General features: G+C 38.5%; 1 protein-coding gene across 1 annotated transcript in view; it reads right to left on the bottom strand.

Moving 5' to 3' along the window:
- Positions 1–3,602: 3,602 nt before the first annotated feature.
- NID1 (nidogen 1) overlaps positions 3,603–27,014 on the bottom strand; it is a 41,512-nt gene continuing 18,100 nt past the window's right edge. The window contains exons 11-20 of the mRNA XM_056487300.1: positions 25,889–26,032; positions 25,045–25,167; positions 17,242–17,466; positions 16,445–16,617; positions 14,343–14,469; positions 10,291–10,462; positions 9,374–9,531; positions 7,934–8,057; positions 6,860–6,972; positions 3,603–5,444 (exon numbers count right to left, since the gene is read on the bottom strand). Of these exons, the coding sequence (XP_056343275.1) occupies positions 5,323–5,444; positions 6,860–6,972; positions 7,934–8,057; positions 9,374–9,531; positions 10,291–10,462; positions 14,343–14,469; positions 16,445–16,617; positions 17,242–17,466; positions 25,045–25,167; positions 25,889–26,032 (1,481 nt within the window). The 3' untranslated portion in view covers positions 3,603–5,322. The remainder of the gene's footprint in view (positions 5,445–6,859; positions 6,973–7,933; positions 8,058–9,373; positions 9,532–10,290; positions 10,463–14,342; positions 14,470–16,444; positions 16,618–17,241; positions 17,467–25,044; positions 25,168–25,888; positions 26,033–27,014) is intronic.

Here is a 27,014-nt window from a genome sequence, read left to right as displayed (position 1 = left end):
TTGCCCTCAAACAAACAAAACTTTGCCCTCAAATAACAGGATCTGCAGTCAATAGTGCCTGAAGAGTCTGGGATAGTATGGTTCTAGTGGGAAAAGAAGAGACTGGAAAGGTTTCTGAAATCCAATGTAATACATTTTAGTCTCCCACCCGGCAGCACACTGATTAACTGACTGAAGACCACAAATACAGTATGGCCATCATCTTACTAATTACTCACCCCACCTCTTCAACTTCACACACTTTTGTATCCACTGCCATAAAACCTTCAGTTGCCTTCCCAAAACATTTTTTGCTTTCACTATAACCCTGGAACTTCTGGGAAGATTTCCCCAGTGCTGCTGTGCAAGTTACTGTACAGCTGACCAGTTTCCTCATGTTGAAGGCCCTGCACTACACAACTCCTCTGTGTGCTTCCTATGTGTTCCAGACACCCCACTGAGTAGGAAACACTGCCTGCTTGGAGTGAGTAACACCATCACAAACCAAATGGATTCTGGTGAATACTAAAGACTGAGAAGCCAAAGGCTGAAACATAACATCCTGGTTATTTGTGGGGATGGCAGTTTGTTCCCATTCATCAGGCCAAGAAACCCTCTGGTCAAAAACCTCATTAAGTCACTGCAGTCCCTTCTGCTTTTGCACAAAGCAGCAGGGAAGGTCACTCACTGCATTCCACTGCCAGCCAAGCCTTTTGCTTGTCAAGCAAAGCTTCCCATTCATCAATATGTACATTTGTAGGATGCAATATACTGACCTTTCACCAATTTTACTGCCTGCTATGATAAACTTAAAAGATAAAGGACAGACTTCAATTAGATTAGAATTTAAACAAAGAAAGTAATTCAATCAGTTCATGAACAATCTCCTGCCACATCCCCAGCCAGGGACTTAGGTTCTGGAGGTAATACTCCATTCTTAAAGACAGGCCAAACAGGGGGCTTCTCACAACTGTATTCCCTATAGCCATAGATGTTTCACATCCTGTTGGCTTTTTTGGTTTTTTGTTTGTTTTATTTTTCCCCCAGCAAATTCTCCAAGGAACACGTTATGAAATACTACACAAAAACCCCCAGTTCATATTTAACCATAAGTTAAACTAATGCATTGTGACACTGCCATGGAGGGGCCATTATCCTCTAGTAATCATCTGTCATTCTTAATCACGTGCTTGCAAGTTAAAAATCTAATATGTTGTGACAAAACTGTGCAAGTGGATAACTGCAGAGTTAGCAGTTCATCAGCCTGGAACAACATACTGGTCAGGATGCTGAGCTTCAGAAAGCCACACTGGATTTTCACCATGAGGAAGGTTATTTGCAAGTTAAAAGGTGACTAAAGCTGGGGTTTTCAAACACGCTTCTGATGGAAAGGTAGCCAAACCATCCAATTAAGTCATAAGGAAGCCACTCCTATTTTCACTAGATTCAGTTTTTTGCTATGTATTACAAGATTGGTAAACACCATTAATAACCTTACCAGTGAGTATTTTCGTGTGTGCTGGAAGATCAGAATGGATCCATTTAAGAAAACATTAACTTACCTCTGGAATAGCTCTAGGAATAGCTCTCTTTTGTTTAAATATTGAACCAATTGTTCTTCATTCCTGAAAAACCTGGGAATCTACAGATTTTTGTAGCAGAACCCCCATGAACTGCAGTTACATGGTATCTTTTCTTCAACCAGAGACTGATATGGGACTACCAGTCCCAGCCTATTATAATAATAAAAATTAATATTAATAATTAAATAAAACACAATATTTTTTATTATCTCTAACCTCAAGCATAATGTAAATATATATCTGAAATTTACTTGCTCCTGAGGTGAGTCTAGAACAGTCAAACAAGCAACAGTTAGAAAAAGGACAGAGTAGGTGAATTAGACCCAGGCCAGCAGGAGAAAACCCTGTCTTATAGAAAGATACCATTAACTCTCTAGGGTTAGAAGAAGGAAACTGAAAATCCACATTTTCAGCATCCAGAATACTTATGAACTTTGAAGTGGAAAAGCATGATAGGCACAGGAAGAGTATCGTCAAGTGGCTAATGCTAAATATGTCATCAAAAGTTGACATTCCTTGCTAGACTGTGATTAAAATAAGGAACTCAACATCAGTGATCATTTTGGAGGCCAAAGATTCAGCAAGATTCAATGAGAAGCAAACAGACACAGGAATAGGAAACTCTGGAGTGCCAGCATGCAGAGACTACCCAAGCACTAGCAGCTTATAATAAAAGGTGTGAAGAAAACTTGAGGGAACTTGAGCAGAGGCATCCTCTAACAGCTCTGTTGGGGATTCGCAGCGAAGGCTGCTTTAAAGCTGGAGCTCTCACCCTAGTCCTTGCCTGAGCTGTGCCACAGCCAGGCACCCTATTGATTCAGGTCCTGGCCAACTTCCCAGTGCAGCTGTGGGCCTGCCTCACCCCTGTTCACTTGGCTGGCAATCACTGATCCTGGCCACTATGCCCAAACCTGATTATGATCTGTGATCCTTACTCAGTTTCCCAGCTTACACACAGCAGCTTTGCTTGGTGCTCTGGTCCCTGGGCTGAACCCAGCTACCCTCACTGGCACTGACTGCCTCACTTGGGGTACAGCGGGACTGGTCCATGGCTGGAAAAGCCACAGCTTCCACTGGCCTCCCTTCCCTGAGGAAACAGCTTTGCCCTTGCTGCACATTGGCATTGAGCTACAACAGCTGAGGTTAGAAACAAAACACTATGCTAGAGCTTTTTTAAAGTTCCTCATTTCTAGGGACTGGAATGCTGAAATTGTGCAAACTTGGAAGTTTTGCAAACTGCCACATTTACACCACTGACAGAGCTGATGAAGCGTCCCCTCATTTAGTGCAACTTACTCCCAGACATGATACCTGAGTTCCTCAGTCTAAAAACTCAGTCCACAGTAATAGTTTCACTCTTTGTGCTACAGACTGCTCAGAAGCTTGTGCATCAACACTAGAAGTCCTGCTGAGATATATTTTCCTTGTCATTGCTGAATGATTTGCATAGAATTAGCTGACTAGTGTTTAATAATAACCATCATAATGCATGAAGAGGAACACTGTGCTCATTCAAGTTAAAAAAAACCCAAACCATAAATCAATGCATACAGTCCAATTCCATGTGCAGAACAGATCACCAACAATCTCCTGTAGTAACTCCAAATTACACCCTTTGGATCCCAGTAGTATTTGCCTTGCAAAGCACCCTATCACCTAGAAACCCAGCACTGGGGCATTTTTGAGCATAGGGATTAATACTAATCCTTTTTATTCTTGTCCTTCTTCTATATTTTCACTGCTGTAAGTCTGAAGTATGGGATAACTGAATTATACTTATTTGACAAAGGTAAACAAGAATTTACAACCAGCAAAAACATCAAGCCAAAACAGAAAAAACCCTGTGTTCTTAAATACTCTCATGTATTTGTCTTGAAGTATCCGACTGCTTCCAGAATACAAAGCCCCAAGAACAGTTTTTTCCCCCGTGATGCTGCATCTTGGAAGAGAAGTACCATCACTAGATATGAGTTAGCTAAAACCCAGAACACAAGAAAATGTATTTCAGACACCACATGACTTATTTCTGCAGGCATGACATTCTTTTTTATAGAAAATAAAAACCAACCATTTTTATTGACTGTACTGCAGATACCTGTACAGAGTGTAAACTTTAATATTTCACCAGATATGTGAATATTTCTGGAGAAAGAGTTATCAAGCACCTTCATTTCAACAAATTTTTGATATTTACAGTAAGACATACCTGATTAAGTGTATGAATAGAATGAGTTAAAAGTTATAAAAAGTTATACAAGAAAAATCTTTAAAATGTTTATATGTTTTGCTATTTTATGATAAATATACAATTAAAGAGGAAGATGTCACACAGTTAAGACTCAGAATTGGCTCTGTTTAAAATTGTCACTGTTGTGTCTGAAGAGGGAGTGAGGAAATGGGGACGTTAGCTTACTGCTCTGATCATGACACACAGTGAAATGTGCTCTGGCAGGAGCCTCACAAGCCCTGTTTTGCTCTGCCACAGGTTGGTTTGCAGGCAAGCTTCCTTCCCAACACACTGCAGGGAAACCAAACTTCACTCCCGGATTTGTACTGCTAATTTGACGTATAAGCAGGCATTTAGATTTTCCCTCTCCAAACTTACTGGTGACGATGAAAACATCAACTTCTCTTTGATTTTCAGAACACCATTTTTGCTCTTACTGAACACTGGCACATAAATGGGGCATCACTATATTTTTTTCTTTTAAAAAGAAAAACAGAGGTGAGCTTTCTGAAAAAGAGATTTTAACTGCCATGGTTTCTTATAGTCTGCAAAAAGGCATGTCATAGTTTGCTAAAAAGGAAGGATTGCTAGGACAGAATTCAGAGACCAATTTAGGCTTATAGCATCCAAGGTAGAAATATTATTTAAAAACCTCTCAGAAAACAAATGTGACTATCTCTTTAAAACCACTTGTATTCCAATGAATCAACATCCACTCTTTGATGACCTACCCACGATTGATCAAAATATCTAAATTTTGTTTAGTGGATTTGAGGGAACTACTCAGGAATCCACCTCAAACAGCAGAAAGATAAATCTCTTAAAACCTAACAAAAACTTCAAATATATCCACTAAACAGTGTTGTTTATTTTTTACAAATCAAGTGCTCTAGGAAAGGACCACATGAGCCAGGGTGAGAATTATAAACCTTACAACACATGGATAAAGTACTTCTGTAGTTGAGATTCAAGTTTTTGAAGTGAATAGACTGATAGAGAGAAGGAATATGGTTGGGCAGAAAATATGTGCTGTTATTGGGTATATTCCCTCACCTGTTCATCCTTGGGACTCCCTGATTGTCTCTCAGCTAGAGATAAGCCCAGTCACATATATGATGGGCTAAGCATACCACATCTGCAGAAAACTACTGTGCACTCCAAGGTACAATTTAGTCTCAGGATTTGAGTAGTTTCATTCTCTTTACTCTGTTCTGTATTACTTCAATTTTGCCAAGAGACATATCCCTCCTTGTCTGGGACAGATGCAACTAAGGCCTCCACATTTACCTTTAAAAGCAAAGAGATGATTTCACAAGGAATAAGGTGAAGTTGGACCCAACCTGGGCAGTTCTGTCTTACTTAACTGCTACAAAAACAGCCTCTGCCTGTGTGTGTGTGTCTGCATATGTGCATTGTGGCTTGCTGTGAGCAGCATGGAGCACTTATCTTTAGGGCCTGATTGTGTTGATAGGAGTGAATTGTTAACAGCACACTTCCAAAAGGTGTCTGCTGCTCTAAAGCTTATTTTAATGCTCAGTTTCTCTCTATACAATCTACTCCAACCGTGTTGTCAGGGCAGCGGCAAGTACGGCCTCCCGGGGTAGCCAAGCAGAGGTGAGTACAACCACCATTATTCACCGTACAGTAGTTATGTCCTGGGAAAAAAACAGAGATGCAAAACCTTAGAGAAAAAAAGATGTGTACAAGAGATGTTAAGATTTATGGCTACACTAGGGAAACAAGCTTTGGGGAGATAAGAGTTACCGTATCCCTTGTGTCAACTTGACATTCACATGAAAGAAAGATCAAGATATCAGAATGAAAGAGGCAACATGAATCAAGTGGGCGGCTCCTAAAACACCCTTCATAAACTGGCCACATGGTCACAGATAATAGAATGAAGTGAGTGAGTAAATGGAGAAATGCAACGTGGTGACAAAGTCCAAAATGCTACAGAACATCATCCTCAGATACCAGCCTTACAAAGACAGAGGAATGATCATGAAAACAAGCACAAATAAATTGGGTGGTTGTGAAAGTGTTAATATTAAAGAGTAAAATAAAAGAGAGATCAGTCCCAAAAGCAGTGGATCAGAGAGAAAAGGCATCCATCAAAAAAACGACTTGAAACATACATAAGACATAGAAAGAAATGACACCAAGGTTCTGAATATTACAGGTATAAGCATATACTCAGAGCACACAATGTTGTTGAATTTTACACTGCTTACCAAAATGAATCTGTGAATTAACTAGTAATAACAATATAACTGATTTCCTAATTATGACATTTGTATGTATTTTTAAGCTCTGAGCCAAAACTTTCACTAAATTGTTTTTTATTGCATGTATTGAGTAATTTGAAGAGAAACTATCCTAAGGGGTTTTTTAGTCCCAAAGTAAAAACAGCAGAACTCCTATAATTCCAGCCATATTGTAATAAAAACCAGCAAATTCTTCTCCGTGACTTGCTAAGAATAACATAACTGCACAATGATACAGCTTTGCAAAAACCAAATTATATTTCAAGGGTATCAGCTCCCTCTCTTCCTCTTTTCAATAGCATATTTGAAAAATGTAACATTCAACAGAGCAGAAGGGCCAGCTCAGTCCAGCCACTCTACCACCTGCTGTTTTCTGAACATTCCATTTTGAAAAACACTGGATCTCATTAAGGACATCTGGAAGACTATAATATTTCTGTAGTTTGAACTTAATAAGTGAATAAGGCCCTAGCCATGAATATAGCAGTCAATTTAGAAGATGATACATCAGTATTTTTTACAGGTCAGATGCTCATCTTAATCATACAAGTCCTTTCACAAAGGATAAGACAGGCCCCTTCTCCCCCTCCAGCTCCAGCTCTGGTTTCATGTGGCAACTACAACAACTGCTTTTATGGAAAAGAAATTAGGTGGGTTTTAATTTCTTAGTAAACACAAATCTAAGCACTAACCCAAATCTTCACTACCCAAATCAGTTGGCCGCTTATAAATGGGAGCTGCTACTAAGTTCATTTACACAGTAAGGTGTTACACAACTGTAAAAACTCAAGAATCATCTGGATTACCTCCTGGGCACTGAGCAAAGGCTGTGGTGATTCCATAGAGTCGTGAGCGCTTGTGAGGCTGGAAGTTATCATTTTCTAATGAAATTGTGCGATCCACTGCTACAACAGCATCCCTGCCATATGCAGAAGAAAATACACAGAAGTGAGATGTAGGTGAAAGTATAGGGGAAAACAAAACAACACAACAAAATGTCCTCACCTCCCCCCCACCCACAAAAAAAAAAAGAACAACAAAAAAGCCAATTACCCAGTCAAAAAACGAAAACAAAACCAAAAATAGGGAAAATCTGAAGTTGCTTTCTTTTTACAATTAGAAAGAGATACCAGAAGTAAAATCCCCAAAGACATTACCTTTCCTGGTCAAACCTAGTATGTTATGACCTTCATTCTTGGCAGCTAAGAATTTATCAGGGAGACACCTCAACAATTTTGAAGGACAATGTCCCTCTACAGGAGGGATGCATGTGTTGGTAGTTTTGGCACATTTTTCACATTCTGCCCCTCTGACAAGTATTGTGGTAGAGCTGACACTGCAGCTATTAAGCATAACAGTAAGTTACATCAAGTAAAAATATTTATTTTAAAATACAGGGACTCAATTTTTTCCAGAAGTTAAAGTAATTCTATAAGTCTTGTTCACATAGAAACATCTTAGAGCATTTGCAATAAAGAAAGTGTCATCAAGATAGTGAACACTTTTTTTCCTTATTTTTGATGGAACATTAATATAATATAGGGCATAGAAAGCCAAGAGTGATTAATGTCTGCCCTCTACAATGCAGCTGCTATAAGAGAAACAAGTTACTGCCCACTCCTTTCCCAAGAACGTTCAGTGTTAAAAGCATTTTCTTCAAGGACAAATCACTATGCTAAAAAGGGAAAACTCAGTTAATTGGCAGCATCAATAGGTCAACTCTACATATCCACTCCACCCTGCATCATCTTTTGCCAGGAAAGCAACAAAACAGGAATGTGTGAGAGGTCAAGCATGAGAAATGCAGTATATACTTCAGTTTATACCAGGGAGCAAAAAAAGATAAAAGCACTCCATAATTTCCTTAGCAGATAACGTACCTTCTCCAGTCTGTATAGTATAAATTCTTCCCATAGCTTGTAACACCAAAAGGATACTGGATCCCTTCAACAATCTTTCGTCGACCAAGCTGATTAGGGTTCATGCATTCCAGCCTCTTGGTACCTGGATGTAGTGAAACAATTAAGCCTTTGAATGAGAACAACAGAGCTCTCATCAGAGATGAAAGACAAGCACAAATATGCAAGCATGAACAGGGTGGAAAGTCCTGAAAATCTTTCTGTGTGCTGCTTAGCCAAAGCCTTCCTCCGTATCACATGTGTGCACGTGCCAAAAATTGAATGGATAAGTACTCTGGTGCTGATGGCACTCTGCACACCACTGAAGTTAAAGAAACACAGATGTCCATGCAGCCATGGCAAATGCTCACAAGCTGAGATTTTTGCTATGGATTCCAGAATCCTCAAGTTGGTGTGGAAGCTGACAGAAGGCCTCCTCCATTCTGGAGGGATACTTCAGCCATTAACTGGTTCCACCTCCTCTGGAAGACATTTTCACAAAGTTTGTTTGGTGAAGATGTTCCTGAAATGTTTGCTGGGTTGGGCCATCAAGGTGAGACTGCAGGAAGAACATCTAACTCACAGATGCAAATACAGTGCAAAAAGGTCTAGGTGCAAAGCCACTGCAGGCTGGGAACACTGCTAATGAATTTAAACACCTGTAGGTTTTTCCTAAGTGATGTGTTCCAGAATTAGACAAAAAAGAAGAAGGTGAAAATGTGAGAACAAAAAGGAAGAGAGAGAAAGTAACTAGAGATAGCAGGAGGAGATACATTTGAAGGTTGGAGAAAGTCTTTTACAGTGAAGAAGCAAGCTTGATCATTTTAGTTTATCCAAAATCTGAAAGGTGACTTGAAGTAAAAGCACCTCCACAGGAAGACATCCCTGCCAGAGTCTACAGGGTGAAAGACAGAAAGATGCCAAAAGATAAAAATTAAATGAGAATTAAAAGCACACTTCCCCCCCACCCACCGTTAAAACTCTGTCACAAAACTAACAGTGGGTTTGTAGCGGAACTTTAATCCCTTGATCTTTTGGGTGCATTCCTTTTCAAGACTTGCTTCAGTCAAATATAAGCCAGACTTGGCCTCAGGTTACAGGCCTTAAAACAAAAGTGCCAGGATGACATTCTGTAAGGCAAATTAGATAAACCTGTGGTTTTTCCCTAGTCTTAAACTAACAACTTCTACAAAGCCCTAAGCGCTACCTAAAAAAAGAGCCACATACTAGACACACAGACATAGATCTGTTGCATTCCTAGAAAGTTTTGTGATCAGAATTTAAATCCTTCAGCTTGCACACAATCTCATGTGAATAGCAATGAATAAATCATTAAAGCCAAAAGCTATGGCTGTGCATAATTTCAGGACCGGATATATTTACATTATACTATTACAAAGATATATTTTAGCCCCCCTTTACCTGCATCTACCCAGCACAGCATTGAGGAATAAGGATCAAATGTCAGACCATTTGGTAACCCAAGATCATCTTTAACAAGAATTCTTCTGTTTGTGCCATCCATGTATGAAGTTTCAATTTTAGGAGCTTCTCTGTTCCAGTCAGTCCAGTACAAGTTTCTTAGGAAGAAGAAAAAGGCCAGAGTTAAGACAGGGACTTATCTCAAAAGATTGTTGTAATTGAGAAAATGCTAAGAATACAAAAGTAACCCACAGCCTCTAAATTATTTAAATGAGTAAGAAGGGCCATATTGCACTTCGATACAGAAGTCAAAAAAGTGTAGTAAAAACATAGCAAATATACTTCCATGAAAAACAAATGCTTTCCTTACATTGTGTAGCTTATGATCAAAATGCCAGCCAAAAAGGATCTATATTGCAACAGTTCTGAGTGCCATGCAAAGTGTACATCTACATTTAGAGTTTTTCATCTCACTTCCCATTGTGTCTGCTCAGGCTAAAGCAAGGGTATTTGGCATATATCTGGGACGCATTTGAAACAATATTTTTCTTTTCAGTGTACCAAGTAAGCAACACACAACAGAATCAGAGTAGTTTACCCTCAGCAGAGACCCCCAGAGAGAGCCATGAACTCTCTGATGTTTTACTACTAATAGCCATTTTTTAGTGGTAGGTTTTTTTTTCCTTGGATGTACATTCTGTGCCTGGGAATATGCGTGTGGCCCCTCAATGGCACCTTTGTTGCTTACTCCTTAACACACACACAATTTACGATAAGATGGAAGTCCATGGACCTGAACCCAGAGCCCTACTCCATCAGTGGGGTTCTGCATGGAACACAAGTCTCTCCTCAGTCCATTAAATAATCAGATAAATAAAATCAAACTTTGCACATTTTTCTTGACACAACATCCATACCCTCTCACAGGATCCAGGACAATTGCCCTGGGGTTCACCAAACCAGTGTCAAAAAGGATGCGACGCTGGCGCCCGTCCAGCCTGGCCACTTCTATTCTATCCAGTTGAGAGTCAGTCCAGAAGATGTTGCGACCTAGATGATCTACAGCTATCCCTTCAGGGCTTCCCAAGTCTGCAGCAGAACAAAGAAAAACATTCCCAGGCATTATATTTATTCCCAATACACTGTGTCAGCCTCATAAGGATAACCTTTAACAGACATAAGCTTTCTTCAGTGTTCTGGCTGTGGTCCAACAAAAGCTACTTTATATCACTTGGAAGAGGAACATGCATTTTACCTCAAAGTTTAAATACACAAACCTCTCATAACGACATAGAATGAAAAGTTCCATACAGAACAAACTTGCCACACATAGAAACTGTACTTGGAGGTGCAAACATAGAGTTGATAACAGAAAGGAGCAGCAGATAGTGTCAAAATCTTATTCTACCATCCTTGTAGGCCACAAAATGGCTTTTATAACCCTTAATATTTCTCCCTCTTTAGCACTGGCATACACGGCACCCTCTGAAAACTGAATTTATGCTAGGTTTACCTGATGCAACAATTAAACAAAATTAAACTCTAAACACTAGAGACAATGATATTAACTTACTGATGCATTCTAGATCCAGTTCTGTGTTTTTGCAGAGTTATTCTTTTAGGAACACATTTTAGCACTGTGTGTGCACAGTTTTTCTTGGACAGTTAGTTGTTCCCAAAGCAACAGGAAATAGCAGATAATGACCTTAATGCTCCAGCATTAGTAATTTCTAACTTGGATGCAGGATGAAGAAAGAATTTATAAAGCTTAATTCAGCCACTATGAGAAACTGCTCTTTTTTTCAAGGCTCCATTGAAAAAGAACAGGCAGGCCAAGTGGAATTTAAGGAAGCAAAAGACAAGTTAAAAAAAAAAAAAAAAATCTATTTTCATTCAATTTCAGTTCCAAAAGAAAAGGAAAGAATTGTATATGCCCCAAAAGAAGTAAAGTGACCCTTTATACCAGCCAGCTTGAAAAAAAGCACCTTTCAAATGCTGATCTACACATAGAATGGAATGTGGCCCATTAGCCTTCTTTTAATTCTTAAGTTTATTCACTGACAGCCATTAAACAAACATTATGTGACACAAGCAACCTTTCTGGAGAAAGGGCTTTTGGCCCAGAATATCGGAACATAGGCTCTCTAGACTTTGCTACTCTGATGTTGCTGTGAATAACAGTTGCACAATAGTTCAAGCATCCTCTGCTCTCCCACTCAAGTGGATTACACTTAGCACTTTATCTGCACACGTGACATTTTAGATTTATATTAATTGCTGAAGAGGTGGAAAGGAACAAACAAGATGTACTTCATTGTTTCTGACTCACAGCTCATGGCCAGAGGGGAGGGGTGGTGGGCAAGAAAGTAAAGGTTAATCAGGCATTTCTTTACTCCTCCTCAGGGCTCTTGGGCACACTTGGACTCAGTTATACCGACTTCACATTACTCCTTTATTTCTCTAAGTGCTTATGTGGAGCTAAACCTGTCAGCTGCAAGAAACAACCTCACATATACTTCAGATCCTCAAATGTTCCTACTTCTTTCCTTGCTAGTGGCAGAGCCCTCTAAGGGTGGCCTCATTTTGAGGTGATGGTGGCAACAGTCCCCAGTCTTTGGGATCAGAAGGTTACTGACTAAATGGTAATGGACTCTTCTAGGAAACAAAAGACAGCAGCAGGCAAAGGATTTGTCACTGATTCCCAGGAGCCCCTGCTCCCTGACTAGTTTCCTTGTTTCAATTCCCTATCAGCTATATGTTAGGAGATTTATAGAAGTAAATGTCCCTTCTTTGTGGTTGATAACAAGCCAGAAAAAACTATCTCCCTTGGAGGGAGGGGTAAGGGAATATTTAATGGCTTCATTTATCACCAGTCTTTCCAGAAGCACAAATATGTTCCTGCTATATTGTCATCAAGCCTGATACAGCCTCAGGCTCTGTCCCTTGGGGCAGGTTTGTACAGACATGCACAGCTGATAGGACTTTAAGCAGTTACTGCAGAGGAAAGCTCTCCTTCCTAACCTGCTGCCACAGATGCAGAGCTAAGAAAGTTTCCACAGCCTATCCAGCTGCAGGGATAAAGGAGAACTGGATGGGGCTCCACAATTAAGCAGTGTTTCTGCAAAGCAGCACAACTTGGATCACAAGAGCTTTAAAAAAAAAACCCAACAAAAAATGTAGTACATTCCACAAAAATATGCATGAACTGAAGAAAGCAGCTGGAGCTCACAGGAGGAAGAAGGCAAAGATCAAAACAAAACAAAAAAATTCTCATGAGTCTTCTGAAGGGGAGGAATTTTCCTATTTCATTAAATTTGGAAGTTTCAGTTTTTGCTTGCATAGAAGATATCCATTTGAATGCTGGATGTTCAATATTATTTTGATCTGAATCCTTATTGAAATACCCATTAACACACAAAAAGTAAAGTGCAACATCTCTCCTAGTCTCTTCAGAAAAAGCATTCACATCCTATGCAACCAAAAGAACAACAGAATTAATGTGTAAGGTCCACACATACAATATTTTTTTATAGCAGATAAAACTCATGAGGTTTCAATTTGGCATTGAAGCATCTTGAATTACCTTAAATAACCAATCAAACTGAGCTGAAAGTCTTCACAAATAATTTTCTAACATTTTATACGTTGCAGGAATTTTAATGCCTATGCACACACGCATTAGACAGCCATTCATATCCATATAAAGCTTTGAGCAAATAGTAATTTTCCCTATTTTAGAAGTGCAGATTCTGAAAAAAAAATCATTAATACTGCAAAGCAAAAATATTTTCCCTACAGAGTTTCTAAGTTGCACAGGCAAGCACAGGTTTGCACTGTAGGTTAGAGTCTCTTTCATATTAAGTACATTGGGATGGAAAAACAAGTCTCACAAAATACCTCAGCCATCAAGTGGTATAGAAATATGAAGCTCCATAACAGCTGGAATGGTTAGGAATGGCCTTACACTCTCCAGTTTTCCTTCCTAGGTCAATGGTAGGATCCAAGGCACCCCCATCTATCTACTATTCCTAAGAGCCTGAATGGAGTCTCACAAACTGACTGTTCCAAAGCACAAAGTCCAGGCAGTGATTCTTTACACATCCAAAGAAATGTAAACAAAATTTATTGTAGAGTTTTATAACTGGCTGATCATTTTTCTAAGATAATTTCATAAGTTTTTGTAACAATGTCTGCAAAGGATTGAAAGCAAAGGTGACTTCTTCCAGTATCTTGATTTCACAGGTGTTCTAGGATGTTGAGGACACTACTATTTAAAATGTGCCTCCAGCTCCTTTTGCTGTTGTTTTTTTTAATGCCACCTCCCCCAACCATTCACCTTGTTCTCTAAACCTGTCCTTCCCCTTAGCACTTTCCACTCAATAAAAGGATTTAACATTCAAGATGCATGGGCTTGACCTTAACCCTTCTAATGAAAATTAACATGGACTGCAGTGAGCAGCAGTCTTGAAGGAAAGAATATAAGAACAAGATATAAACTGGATAAGCACTAACTCCACAATACCATCTAGTCTAATTCTCAAATCCTTGAACAATTACAAAGGGTAAAACCAAACAAAGTGGCTTTACTCACTTTCCATTTTACAACTTGAGTGGCAGGCATGGGAAAATCACGGCTGGCTTCTAACAACTTTTCAGCTGTTTGATCCCCAACCCAAAGAAGAGAGCAGTTCTCTTCAGCCTCCCTGCTCACTAGTCCTTTCTCAGCAGAGCAGGCAGCTGACAGGCAGATATCAGGAGAGAAAAAAATACTACATATAACAAAATCTCAGCTGTCCAGGACCTACCTTGCTTGTCAGAACAAAAATCAGACACCCTCTGATGGTATTCCATGTTATATATAAACACAACTCTTAGTCAGCTCAGGCAACAACTAGGAAGTACATATTATGAAACTCAAGTCTAATACAATACCTGGGCAGTAGCAAGAGGAAGAATTTCGTGCTGTTACCTGTTTTAATTATGGTCGTTGGCTCCCCGCCATGCAGGCTGGCCCTGCTGATTGAAGGGCCACTGATGTCTGTCCAATAAACCACCTTGTCCACGCAGTCATAAGCAACTCCAATAACAACTTTGTCCTGTTGGACCACAAGCAAGTTAGATCAGCTTAGGATAAAGAACTCATCAGCAGCATTAATGTATGCTTTTAAGTCTCAAGCCTGAAGAAACAAAATTCTTGAGGAAACGTGGGAAATGGGGAGGAGAGGCTGAGAAAATAATTGGATAACAGTCACTGTCAAATATCTTAGAAAAATACTTCCAGTTAAAAGTCCCTTTTAACTAGCAGATATCATTCACGATTACTTCAAAGAAGCATTGGAGATACTAGTACTGAACAGTTTGTCTGACTTTTGCACCTTCACCTGCATACCAATCTAAAGAAAATTCATGTTGACATTTTACTGGGTCACCCTTTCATGTACCTTTTTCATCTCATTCTTTCCCTTTAAGGGGGAATAATGACTTCTATTAAATCTGACTTGCACTGACATCCAAGTCATGCATTATGCCTGTGCTTCCTATGTAGCACCATTTGAGTCTAAAAAGTTCTAGCAAAGTAAGGTTTTATTTTAAAAGTTAGCAAATATTACATAAATCATCCTGGTGGAAAGAATATTCTCAGCAACAAGAAGCATTTACATGCAATTTTTCAGGCAGAAAGAAGACAGGACTAGAGTATGAGTTGAGTTCAAACTCCCTCCTCCAGGCAAATCAAAGAGACTATCAGGGTGGAGCAACAGCTGTACATGGATTCTCAAGTCTGTCACTGTTGCTGATTTTGCAACACAGCTTCTTAGAAAGGTGTTCTAAACCCGTGAATTAAAACAGATGAACTTACTCATCACTGTACATTAGCTCTGTGGGTTGCAAAACAATCTAAACACCTCTGGTACCACTTTGCAAATACACAACACAGACAATAAAAAGTCAACAGTTCTAGCAGAGACTGAAAGTTTCCTTTTAATTGAAAATTTCAAGAAAGAACTGCATCTCATCTCTTGGAAGTTCTTTCCTCAAGATACTTCTAATTAAGTAATTTAAGTTAGATCAAGTAAATAATGAGACTAGGTGACGAGTATTCAGAATCATGTCACCTTCAGCCTTATTACACCATTTTTTATACAGCATTTTACCTTTTTTTATGTTATTGCAACAGCACTTTACATAAGAGACAAAACCTTGATTTTTCATTTACATCACAACAATTTATGGTACTATTTAATGAAGTGAATCTGTGTAATTTAGCCAGTGTTTGATTTACTAACAACTCATTATAATATATAAATATATAAAGGAAAAAGGAAAGAGATCAGCATGCTACTTGATATTGCCATCTATTATAAATAAAGTAACACTGGAATGAAAACAGAAATCCTAGGCCTTGGGAAAAACAAATTAATGTAATGAAACTGCCAGTGAAAAGGGCTGCCATGTGACACAGGTGGTGGAAAAGAGAGGTTCTCAGCAACAGAATTCATTTTCCAGGAAAAAAGATTCTCAAGACAGTAGTAAGAAGGATGGGAAAAAGATCTACCACCCACTGGGCTTACACATGGGGAAGAAAGCAAAAAAAACAAAGAAAGAAAAATATATGTGCAGCCAAGACGTGGAGACAACTGACTGAAAAAAAACAGGAATACATTAAGACTAAGGAAAAAAACTTTGAGGAAGTAGGAATGGGAAAAAGGGCCTCTCCACCTACTGCTATTGTAGGCCTCCTAAACTTTTATACCTGAGTCAGAAAAAACAGAAGAAGTGTGAATAGAGAGGAGTTTATATGATGAGCTGCTGGAGGCATGTGAGATTAGATTTTTGTCTTGTCATCTATTGTGAGCCATTCTTTAAAAGGAAATAATTATCTTTTCTATACCTTAGGTTTAAGATTTTTGAATAGTCAGGAATTTTCAGTAACAAATTGATGAGATATTGAAATTTTAATGAAAAGTAAAAATTGTGTTTTCAACTTAAATTATCAAGGTGTGTAGACAAAGAGTAGCTTTCATCTTTGTCAGAAATCTAAAAAACATAGACCTAGTATAGTACATTACTTACTGGAATATGCAAGAGTGCTTTTGCACCGCTTTTCTTCATATTGTTTCCCTCTAGTGGTACATGTTCAATTTTACCACTTTGGGCAAAAAGCAAGTGTGTTCCTGGTGGCAGAGGTACTGTGTCTGGTCGAACAGAGGGCCCAATAACAACAGGAGGAGCAGCTGTGCTCAGACCTTGTTAACAGAGAAGGAAACAGATGGGGAAAAAATTAGCTTGTACAGCACAACAAGGCTCCTTATTATTTGCAGAAACACAATTACAGTCAGACTTCTTAGAAGGAAACAGCCCTATAAGCAGACATTAATAACTACAATCAGATGCAGAAAGCTTCTGAAATTTTCCTCTTGGCTGACAGAGAAGGAGAAATTGACATAATATGTTGTTTCGTGTTTGGCTCTGTAATTGCTCTTTGCTTCAAATGTTTAGAAAAATCATCTTATTTTGAAGCTGAAGTGAGGAAAACGTAGGAAGGAACATCCTTCATTTCCTGAGGCAAGTCAGCTATTACAGCTCCCAGAGGGCAGAGACTATCTGGCCTCTCACCATTTCAAGCCAAGGAAGAAGCTAGAAAACCTTCTTATTCAGAAGCTTACCACAGCTGTCCATATGCCCTGGCTGAAGGAAAAGTGTGTTTTGGGGTCACTGAAGGGTATGACACATACCACCACTGGGACAGCAGAAATCTGCATTTCTCCAAGTTAGTGCTGTATCTCAGGGAAGGACTAAGCCCTGCATTTGGGAGACAGTGCACTCAGATGGAGAGATACCCACAAGAAACAAGTGCTTCAGCCACTTACACGGTGGTCGAACTCCTGGGCCACTTCTGGTACCGTCAATCTCATTTCCATCCCTATCCACACACCAACAATATCCACTGCCAGCATGGCACTGAGTGGGTAGGTAATGCCCGTGTTCATCACACTGGGGAATGAAGTGACCAACTCTTGCTTCTCTTGGGTAGAAAGCACCTCCACTGCCAAGAGCTACTTCACGTTCATGCTGGCACTTGGTCTTTTCTACTTCTGGGGAAAAAAAGCAACAGAACAAAACAAACCCCTGTGAATATTTGTTTTACCTAATAACTACAAGTCCATTAACAGTTAACATACACTGACCACAAGAATTCTTACCTCTAGTGGAACATGACACTGTTACAAGCCTTGAAGGCGTGTGACTTCAGAACAGCTTCAACCAGTCTGCCCTATGTAAGTGTGACACATTTGCCTTAAACTTGCCTAGCTTAAAAGAGAACAAACACACCCCCTGCATCTTCCTTCATTGAAGGGTCATAAACAGAAGCTGGAAAACACAGTTGTTCTCCTTGATGCAGATGAGCAAGAACATTATGTCTGACTTTTGACCCTGATATCTACTCATTGGAAATTGTCCATGGGCCTTAAAATGTGACTAACTAGACAGACCCTACAGTGGCTGAAAGATTTTTGGTAATGCTAAAAGTCGAGATTCCCTTCAAAGCCACACGGGAAAACCACAATATGAGGCAGACGCCAAATTCTCTATTAATCTTAGGGAAGTGAAGCAATTCATTGTTATTATGTATTTAGATTTTAAAAGTTCAGTTATAAAATTTGAGTACTCATTTTATTCTTCTGGATCTAAGAAAGGAATTGCAGGGACAGATTGTCCACTCCCTGGTGAAGCACAGAGAAACATACCATGCACTTTGGCTACACCACATGCAAATATATATTACTGCAAAGACTACAGAGGAAACAAACTTTACAGATGTCAGATCAGGACATTCAGGGATCTGGCTCTTTATGTTTTAATTTTACAAAATAGTCTGAAATAAAATTTGTGCCTTCTTTTTATATACATATCATGCAGTAGGGAAAATAATCTTGATCAATATATCTTCTAGAAGCCAAATAACATGATGAAATTAAAAGAATACAATAAAAATAATGTATTTCCTTCTCCAAACAAAGAAATCTGGCTTGGTTTTACCATACACTCGAAATCCCTAGGAGAGAAAGATGTAATTTTGGGAGAGTATTATTTCCCTGTCAATGATTTCTACAGACACTTAGAAATACTGGGTACAAACTGCTGAAGAGTCTTTAATGTTACACTTCCATTTATTCCTTTCCTTGTTTTTACACTCCCTGATGGACAGGATTAGTTTTGTGTGGCTCAGTTAGACTGACTGCAGCTGAGCAAAAAGCTAATGCCATGCATCTACAGACCGTTGTGGTGTAAATCTATGCTGTGAAAAAAAAAGGGCAGGTTTTATTAATATTTAAACTAGTTATGCAAGCAAAAGCTTTGGACAAGTTTCACGCACCTGGACATAATTAGAAAAATATAAATGACTGGACAACAGCTCACTGAACAACTGAAATATTTGGCATCAGTTTTAATGTGGGTGGTGGAGAGCCTTGAATCAACCTACAAAATTAGGCACTGTGGGAAAGCCTCTATTATCTGTCTCAGATTTTGTTTCCATGTATTCAGTGTCCTTAGCAGTATGCAGGTAAAAGAAATGTTGATTCCAGTAAACAGATGGTTTTGCCACAGGTGTTTTTTATTCTAAACTGTCATTATAGGCACTGCTCACAGGAGAAAGCAGAGTGAACACAGAGCATTGGTAAACTACTCCCCACACACATTTCTGTGCAGTGCAAAAAAAAAAAAATTGTAACTGCATTCCTATCAGCTTTGAGAAACACTATTAACTCCTCCTCAGTAGGATATAAAGACAAAAGTAGAAACTATACCTTTTCTTCTTCACATCGGAAACTCAAAAGCAGGTTACAGTTTTTTACTCAATATTCTATAGGAATTATGGAAACAAGAGTGTATACACTCCCAGATAGGACCCAGTGGTTACACATAAAATATATTGGTGTTTTTGGTGATTTGAAATATCAATCTGTTCTAATTTCAAGACAATGTTCACATTAATATCTGCAGATTTTACTCAAGAATTCTGATTGTATTTTTAAAGAGGACTTATCTTGCAGTGTTCAAGACCAATCTCATAAGTGGTCTGCTTATGCACTTAGCAACTCTAAAGTCAAGACACTTGTCAAAACAAAATAATTTTCAAAATTAGTACTGAATTTCTAGAAGGCAGAATATGATTGTTTTTTTTTTTAAAAACCCATCAGTTCAGAATTTTTACTTGCATAAAAATAATTTGCAAATATTGTCACTCACTTTCAGGAATAACTGTGTATTTTACTAGTTCTTTGCTCATGAAAATCACTTATACTAGTAATCACTTTATTAATAGTATCAAGTACAATAAGTAATCTATGTTAAACAAACATTCTGAAAAGAAATAAAGCCAGGGTTACCATGTTCATCTGTGCTGACTTAATAATTTTAACCCGTCTTTCAACATTTTGTTTTGACTCCCTAATATGAATTTAACCAATATTAAAACTTATAAACCAAACAGTGATTAAACTAAAGGACAGTTCAACCAAGCACGTGGAACCCATTCTCCGTTTTTTTTCTCCTCATCTCTGAATCATAGCCAGGACTACTATGCTTATAGTTTAGAGGCACCTAAAGGAATATGAGTTGAAACCCAGTCCAGTGTCGTAGCCTATGCAACAACGAAGGCACAATAATTTTGGATACAGATTACAGTGGGTTAAGATATATAGTCTACTTACACTACTTATACTGCCATACCTTTTACTCAGGTTAGGAGAAAATGCTCTGAATTTGCAAGTTTTTAATTAATTAACTCTCTGAAATTAGTATAGGTACAACAGAGTTTGAAAGATGAGATTGACACAACAAATAAAGCACATTTCCTGCCTTGATGAGAAAACTGCACAAGCCAGTAAATTTCCTTCACTACAGCAGCCTAAATGTGGTTTCTTAGTGAGCCTGCCTTTAACATAAATACTGTAGTATTTCATCCAGTCAAGACTCTTCAAAGATACAGAACAGTTGGCATTAAGAGAGTTCTCTGATCTTGTGATTGGTATGAAGAAAGTCCATTAAATACAGCTGGTAGCACCAAGAGCAAATGTAATGGTGCTGTTATATCTACTACTGCCCCTGATTGTAACAAATGGAAAACAAGCCATGCCTGTTTCAAGGCTCCTCATAGAGGGATAACGAGCCCTGATTTTCATTACCATTCTTGAAACCCACATTTGAAAGGCAAGGCAAATGATCATGTCAATGATGATAAAAACAGTATACACCAGGATTAGTTCATTCTGGCAGAGATGAAACAACCAGTAAAACCAGGACCTAAGTAATTGTCGGAGATAAAAAAAATCAGGGTTGACATCAGCTTTTCATTAACAGCAGGCTAAAGTTACAGTATTTTTTCAGTGTATGCATTTAAATATTATGAATCAGCCTATGGTATAAAATTAAGAAAAAACTGCATCCTCACTGGATTTTGGTGCAGTTGATGCTTGACTGCTGAAGGTAATACACTGACCTAATACCTCTGTGTTTTCCTATGGTGCTCTATTTATGCCCACAGGACCGTATAATTTTTGAAACTAAGCACTTGATTTGGCAAATAATTAAAAACTGAAAGAAGTAATCTGATTCAGAAGTCAAATGCCATGGAGTAGCAGTATCTTTAGTGAATTCCCATATTACCTTGGTCTTGCTTTTAAATTTCCCTATTAAGAAATTTAATTCCATCATTTGCATTTCAGGGGAAGATATACAACCACAGGCTGCATCATTTGTGGACGTGAAACAGGCCACACGAGAAGGACAGGATGTAAATGTGAAGTCATACTTCTTGGAATAAACTGTGTAGACAAGCCTCTAAAGATAGCTTATTCGGGTTGTAGTTTCAAAGATTAGTCTATCAGCAGATCACAGCTCATTGCTGTAGGGATTGTGAGAGGGTATGAAAGAGAATTCAGCATATACACAGGGAATATACAGGCACAGAGAAGAATACAAGTCTCGGAAGATGATTCTAGAAATACTGCATCCATCTCTGGCAACCACAGTTCAAAAGAACAGTGAGAATTGAATGAGTGTGCAGAAAAATGCTCCTAAGATAGAAGCTGTAGAACAGAACAGAGAACAAAGATGCGATGAAGAATTTATATCCTATGGAACACAGTGCAAGTCAGACTAGATACATAGAATGGTGCATCCTGAATTTCAGCTAAATATATATACTTCTTCAGAAGAATCAATTTGTATTTGATCAATATTAAACTTTTTTTTTTTTTTTTAGTTGATTCATTAATTACCACTAGAAACCCAGAATTTAAAAGTCACTGAAATAGATTATGGAATTTGTAAAAATGAAAATGGAAGTAGCATGAATATGGAAATATGAGATGAAAAACTTATACATACACATTTCTCGTATATGTGAAGAAAGAAATAGAACGGAGAAAAAAAAAACAAACTAAAGCCATATACAAATATTCAAGGTATTTTTAGTCATAGGGGATTGCTCTTGTGGCAGCAATGTAGAAAATGGTTTATGGACTTTTCTTTAAAAAGATGAAAACTGAGTAAAAGGACAAACTGAGATGCATGGACTTCTCTATTCAAAGACTTATATTGACATTTTTAATTGCTGTCTTCAGATGCTGGAAAAAAACCCACTAAAAATCCAAATGAAAAAATCTTCCCTTTGTCCGTTCATTTTCCTTTGTAATTCCTCACTTACAGTTTTGTCCTGGTAAGTGTGTTTCTCATGTGAGACCAGTTGCACACAGATGATCAGAGAATAGCTCTTAACAGTTCCTAGTTCCAAGAATCCAGGCTTGTTTCTGTTTAGTAAACAGTGTCTGGGGTCTGCAGGGGTAGAAACACTCAGACATCTGGGTTTTTTGAAATGGAAAAATGAAGCGTGAGGAAATAATGAAGTACAGACTTCCTTAATAGCTGGGAGCAGCAGGACATTCCAGCATCATTAACTCTTTCATTAACCTGCCAGTTTACTCCTACAGACATTCCCACGTGTGTGACTCAAATCCATTTCTCTTGTTAGTCTACTTGTTTCAAGAGTTGCCCTTGAGATTTAACAGCAAGTTTCATATAATAATAAAGACACCAAACAAGCGATTGCTCACATGGGTTGGAACAGAGAACAGCAAAAAGTACGAAATATCTGGATGAATGAAACTTTCCATGCTATTAACAACCAGGAAAAACTTCAGTTACTACACTGAGGCTTATTATATCAAAACCTTAGTGGGCAAAAAGGGGGAGAAAGGGTCTGCAATTACAGCTGGAATACAATTCAAACTACTCTGCAGTCTCCATTCTGAAGCAACTTACTTGCAAATTGAGTGCTAGAGTAAACTAAACTGCTTTTGAGAGGCTTCAGAAAGTATAGTTTGTTTCTGTCCCTGGCAATGATTAACTGATGGATCTGTTCATTCTAGAGGCACTAAAGCTTTAGCAACAGATGACACCCAAGGGCAGCTATTGTTCTGTTAACTCTAAGAAGGGAGCAGTCGCTAAGTTGTAAACATTGCCATTGCTGCATACCAACACGGCTGAACAACACGGATACTTTGTACTTCAGTTACAATTCAGCAAAAGTGAGACTTCTTATCCACACAGATTTTTTTTTTTTTTTTACTGCTCAGAATATTTAATGAACAAAGATAATTGATCCAATGTTTCTAAAAGACTGTCTTCTACTCGTAATACAGAACCATACTAAAAAAATTATCAGTGAGGCATATATGAAGATTAACAAAGCCTGACAGATCTCCACCCACTAAAACAGTAGATACAAAACTCTTAAAAATATTTTGTTACTACTACTAAAATTGTGACACAAAAATACCCATTCAAGACAATTGTGTTGAGCACAGGAAGTGAAGAAGTGTACAGGATAAGTAGGAAAAAGTTACTACACAATAATACCATGTGCTTAGCAGTTTAGTAGACACACTAACCACTGCATAAGAAAAGATGTTAAGAATAACACAAATTCCCCCCATTTAAGTAAATCATCACATATACTCAGAAGAAATTAATTGTGTCCTTGTAATAAGGTTAATTGGTTGATTGCAAATAACAGTCTACCAAACCACCTGCTTCATCTACAAAGGGCCTGTGGCAGACATGAAAGCAATGTTTCTGCCCCTACAATTCTGCCTGAAGAACTGGAAGCTTTAAGGTTTGATTTACTTCAAGTTATAGACATTAAGTTTCTCCTCTAGGAGAAATAACTTTGTTTTTATCAGCTGGATAGTTAGCTGAGTGTTTTGACACAGGTCATAAATACCAGTTAGTTCCTTATTTATCTGGCACTAAAATGAAAATACACATGGGTGATTATGCATGAAATGTTAGTTAAAAATTATATTAAAACACTGAAAAAGTGGTGAAAGCTACAGTTCAGAATTAAACACTTCAAAACCTCCTGAAATTTACCTATGATATAAAAATCTACAAGCAGTGGGTGATTTTACATAATGTGTTACTGTGCACACAGTAAAGTGTCATGTGAATATGATCTAAAACTAGAATCAACTTTGTGATTTTTTTTTCCCTTTCCTCTGTACAATCCTTTGCTTTTTGGTTCCAAAAACTGAGCATCCAACTGTGTGAAAAAAAAAAAAAGTCAGAAATTCAGAATTAGGGAATGTAGAGGCAAAATAAAAATATTAAGGCTCAGGTAGTAATATCATGTCACACAGACAAACACTCTGAAGCAAGAACCTCCACTATTAAAAAAAAAAGCCAAAACAACCCAAACAAAACCCCCAAACCCTTTCTTTCCTGTTGGCCCTAGAATATTCTCGTTACTCTTGACTGCACAGTTTGAGTTTCAGTCTGTTGCGAAATGCCCAACAGCAAGAATCTTAGAGGAAGAAGAATTGGGTTTGAATATACTGAGAAGTTAGGCTTTATTTCCTGGATGATAGATTCACCATCTACAAAACCTGAGTCTGTCACATAGGTTTGACATGCTGTTGAATTAAAGTAAAATAACAATGCTACTTTGTGCTCCAGTGTTCCTTACTTCCTTCTTTTTTATTTTTTTTAAAGCATACCTTCAGGATGAGTTTTACACTTTGAGCCTCAAAGTAGGCTGGAGAAACAGAAGTGTGAGGGAAAAGAACTTTCTCCTGAATAGAGAATAGGGTGGATAAATACAGAAACAAGTAAGTGCCATTTGGAAACTGTAGTCTCTCTGGACCACAGGCTGCATGTGGCATGTAGGCATCTAGATCTTACTGCAGACAAGAGCCTCATGACTTTGGTCTCATTTTTCACTTTTCTCCCGTAAATATTGCATTCATTTGCATTGCCAACAATTCCAGGTATTTTATGGTAAGTGATTACTGAGTATGCAAACCAAATCACCCCCACGGTCAAACCTTTATACAAGGCAACTTCAAAGATAATATCAGCTTGGGGCTGAAAACTGCTGAGGATAGAATAAACAAAACATGAAATGGAACAGGATATCATGAAAAAATTATAGCAGTCAAGATACAGTTTTGACACAAGCTTGGTAAAGGCCTAAACTTGCAAGTTTAAAGAATAAGAACACCAATGTGGCAGTAGGTACTGAGTTTCAGAAGGGAAACAAATTAAGATATATATCCTTCAAATCCCAAATTATATTTCTGGTCCAACTTTCAAGAACTGTAGAATTTTACCTCCTAACACACATCGGAAACCATCCCCACGATAACCTGCCTTGCAGTGGCAGCTGAAGGACCCTGGAGTGTTGTAGCAGAAAGCATCTGGATGGCAGTGGCTCTGTTGACATTCATCTACATCTGTAAGAGAAAAGATCAGTCTCAGGTGACTGTTCCTCCTGATGGACAAATCAGAGTGATGAAATAAAGTACAGACCTGTTATATTTTCAGGCTCCTGTTTTAGGGTATCTGATTTTGGAAATACTAGTACAGAAATGCAAGGGAGATAAAAGGGGCTGAGGGGAAAGCCTGCCTGTATTTTAGATTCTCTATCTTAGCAAATCCCAAGTTTCTCCTATTCGAAAGGGTAATAGGCATTATTAACTCACATATTATTTTAGACATACATACCCATATTTCCCCAAGAAATTACTTAACATAGCAAGAGAAGTAGGAATTACTAGCCATATTTCCAACATATAATTAGGTAAAGCTGCTTCCCCATGGCACTCAGATTGACATGAAACAGAATGCAAAATTTTTTACATAGTCTGAGCATTTTGTTTCATCACCTTAGTAATTTTAACCAACACAGTGCAAAAAGCTGCAGCAGATAAAGGTCTGCAGCTACAACTACAGCAATTTCTGCAGTTCTCATCTTGGACATTCTATAGATCAAACATTGAGTTTACTCAAAAGTGAGAGGAGGAAAAGAAGAAATGCTTAATAAAAATTCCTGCCTAGGGACCCAGATTATGAAATTTCCTACTTGAAATGACAAGTAGGTATAGGACAGGGCAAAGACCAGCCCAGCAGTGTGCTGAAGAGTATAAAAGCCCCACAATAAATGGTGCTACCCACCCTCACAGGCACGCCCATCTCCGGAGAAGCCAGGGAGGCATGTGCAGATGTAGGCGGACCCTCCGGTGTACACACACTGGGCACGCTGAGGAATGTCACAGTTGTGTGTGCCCCTCTGGCAGTGGTTTACCACATACTCCACAGCTGCAGGGTAAATGTGAAAGAGGAGATGAAAATCTGAACTTCCCCTCACAAAGTCTAAGCCTCCTAGTAAGTTCACAGAGAGAACAACATCTGTGAAAGATTACAGGAGAGAAAGGAAACAAGGAACTGAGGGTTTTTTGCTCTGGGGGTTGGGATTTTTTGTTTTTTTTCTGAAATCTCCCCTTTCAGTGGTGTTAAATCTTCTTAATTTTTCACAATGAAGTGACTGTCTCAGCACCTCACAGGTGCTTGTTAATATAGAGCAGATCAGAAAAGCTACTATAGTGACACATCCTAATACCTGTATCAGCTTTGTTTATGAAAAGGAGTCCTGAATGAAGAAATGTAAGGCATCTCACAGAGCTACCTCACATGTTAGCTAAGTGGCCGGTTCATTGCACTGGGAATTATTTAGATGACCTGTTACACTAACCTAATACTGACCCAGGGCTGCTGTCACTTGGCAACAAATAGGAGCTGTGATTCACTTAATTGGAGATAAACACATTTGTCAACTACTGGAGAGATCTGGGACCAGACATCAGTTTTTCATAACTCTCTCCTGTTGATAGCTGTGGCTCTGAAGGCACTGCACTACTTTGCACATAAATTGTTTCTGGAAGTTGCCTATGCTTACCTGTTTCATCAGAGAACAGGAAAGGAAATCATGGTACTTGAAACAGAAAGAGGTAAAACACTACAAAAATAGGGTGTCCAGTGTGTATATCCTACAGACTTCCAGCTGCTCTAATAGACGCTGCTGTAACACTGAGGCTTTACACAGTTACAACAAGGATTTGACAGGGAGCCAAGACAAGACTCTACAATGTTCATTTCATCACAGCACACAGATGGAAACTACCACAATGTCAGCAGGGAAATAAAAAAATCTTCTATCAGAGCCATATATGAAAACACTCCTTTTTTCTGTTTCTCTGGAGGAAATGACATCATTGTTAGAATCATTAATATCTTTATTTGA

The sequence above is a fragment of the Oenanthe melanoleuca genome, chromosome 3, assembly GCF_029582105.1.
Source record: "Oenanthe melanoleuca isolate GR-GAL-2019-014 chromosome 3, OMel1.0, whole genome shotgun sequence".
In the NCBI taxonomy this organism is placed as follows: domain Eukaryota; kingdom Metazoa; phylum Chordata; class Aves; order Passeriformes; family Muscicapidae; genus Oenanthe; species Oenanthe melanoleuca.
The sequence above is the reverse complement of the archived record's forward strand: the minus strand, read 5'-3'. Positions and strand labels throughout refer to the sequence as shown.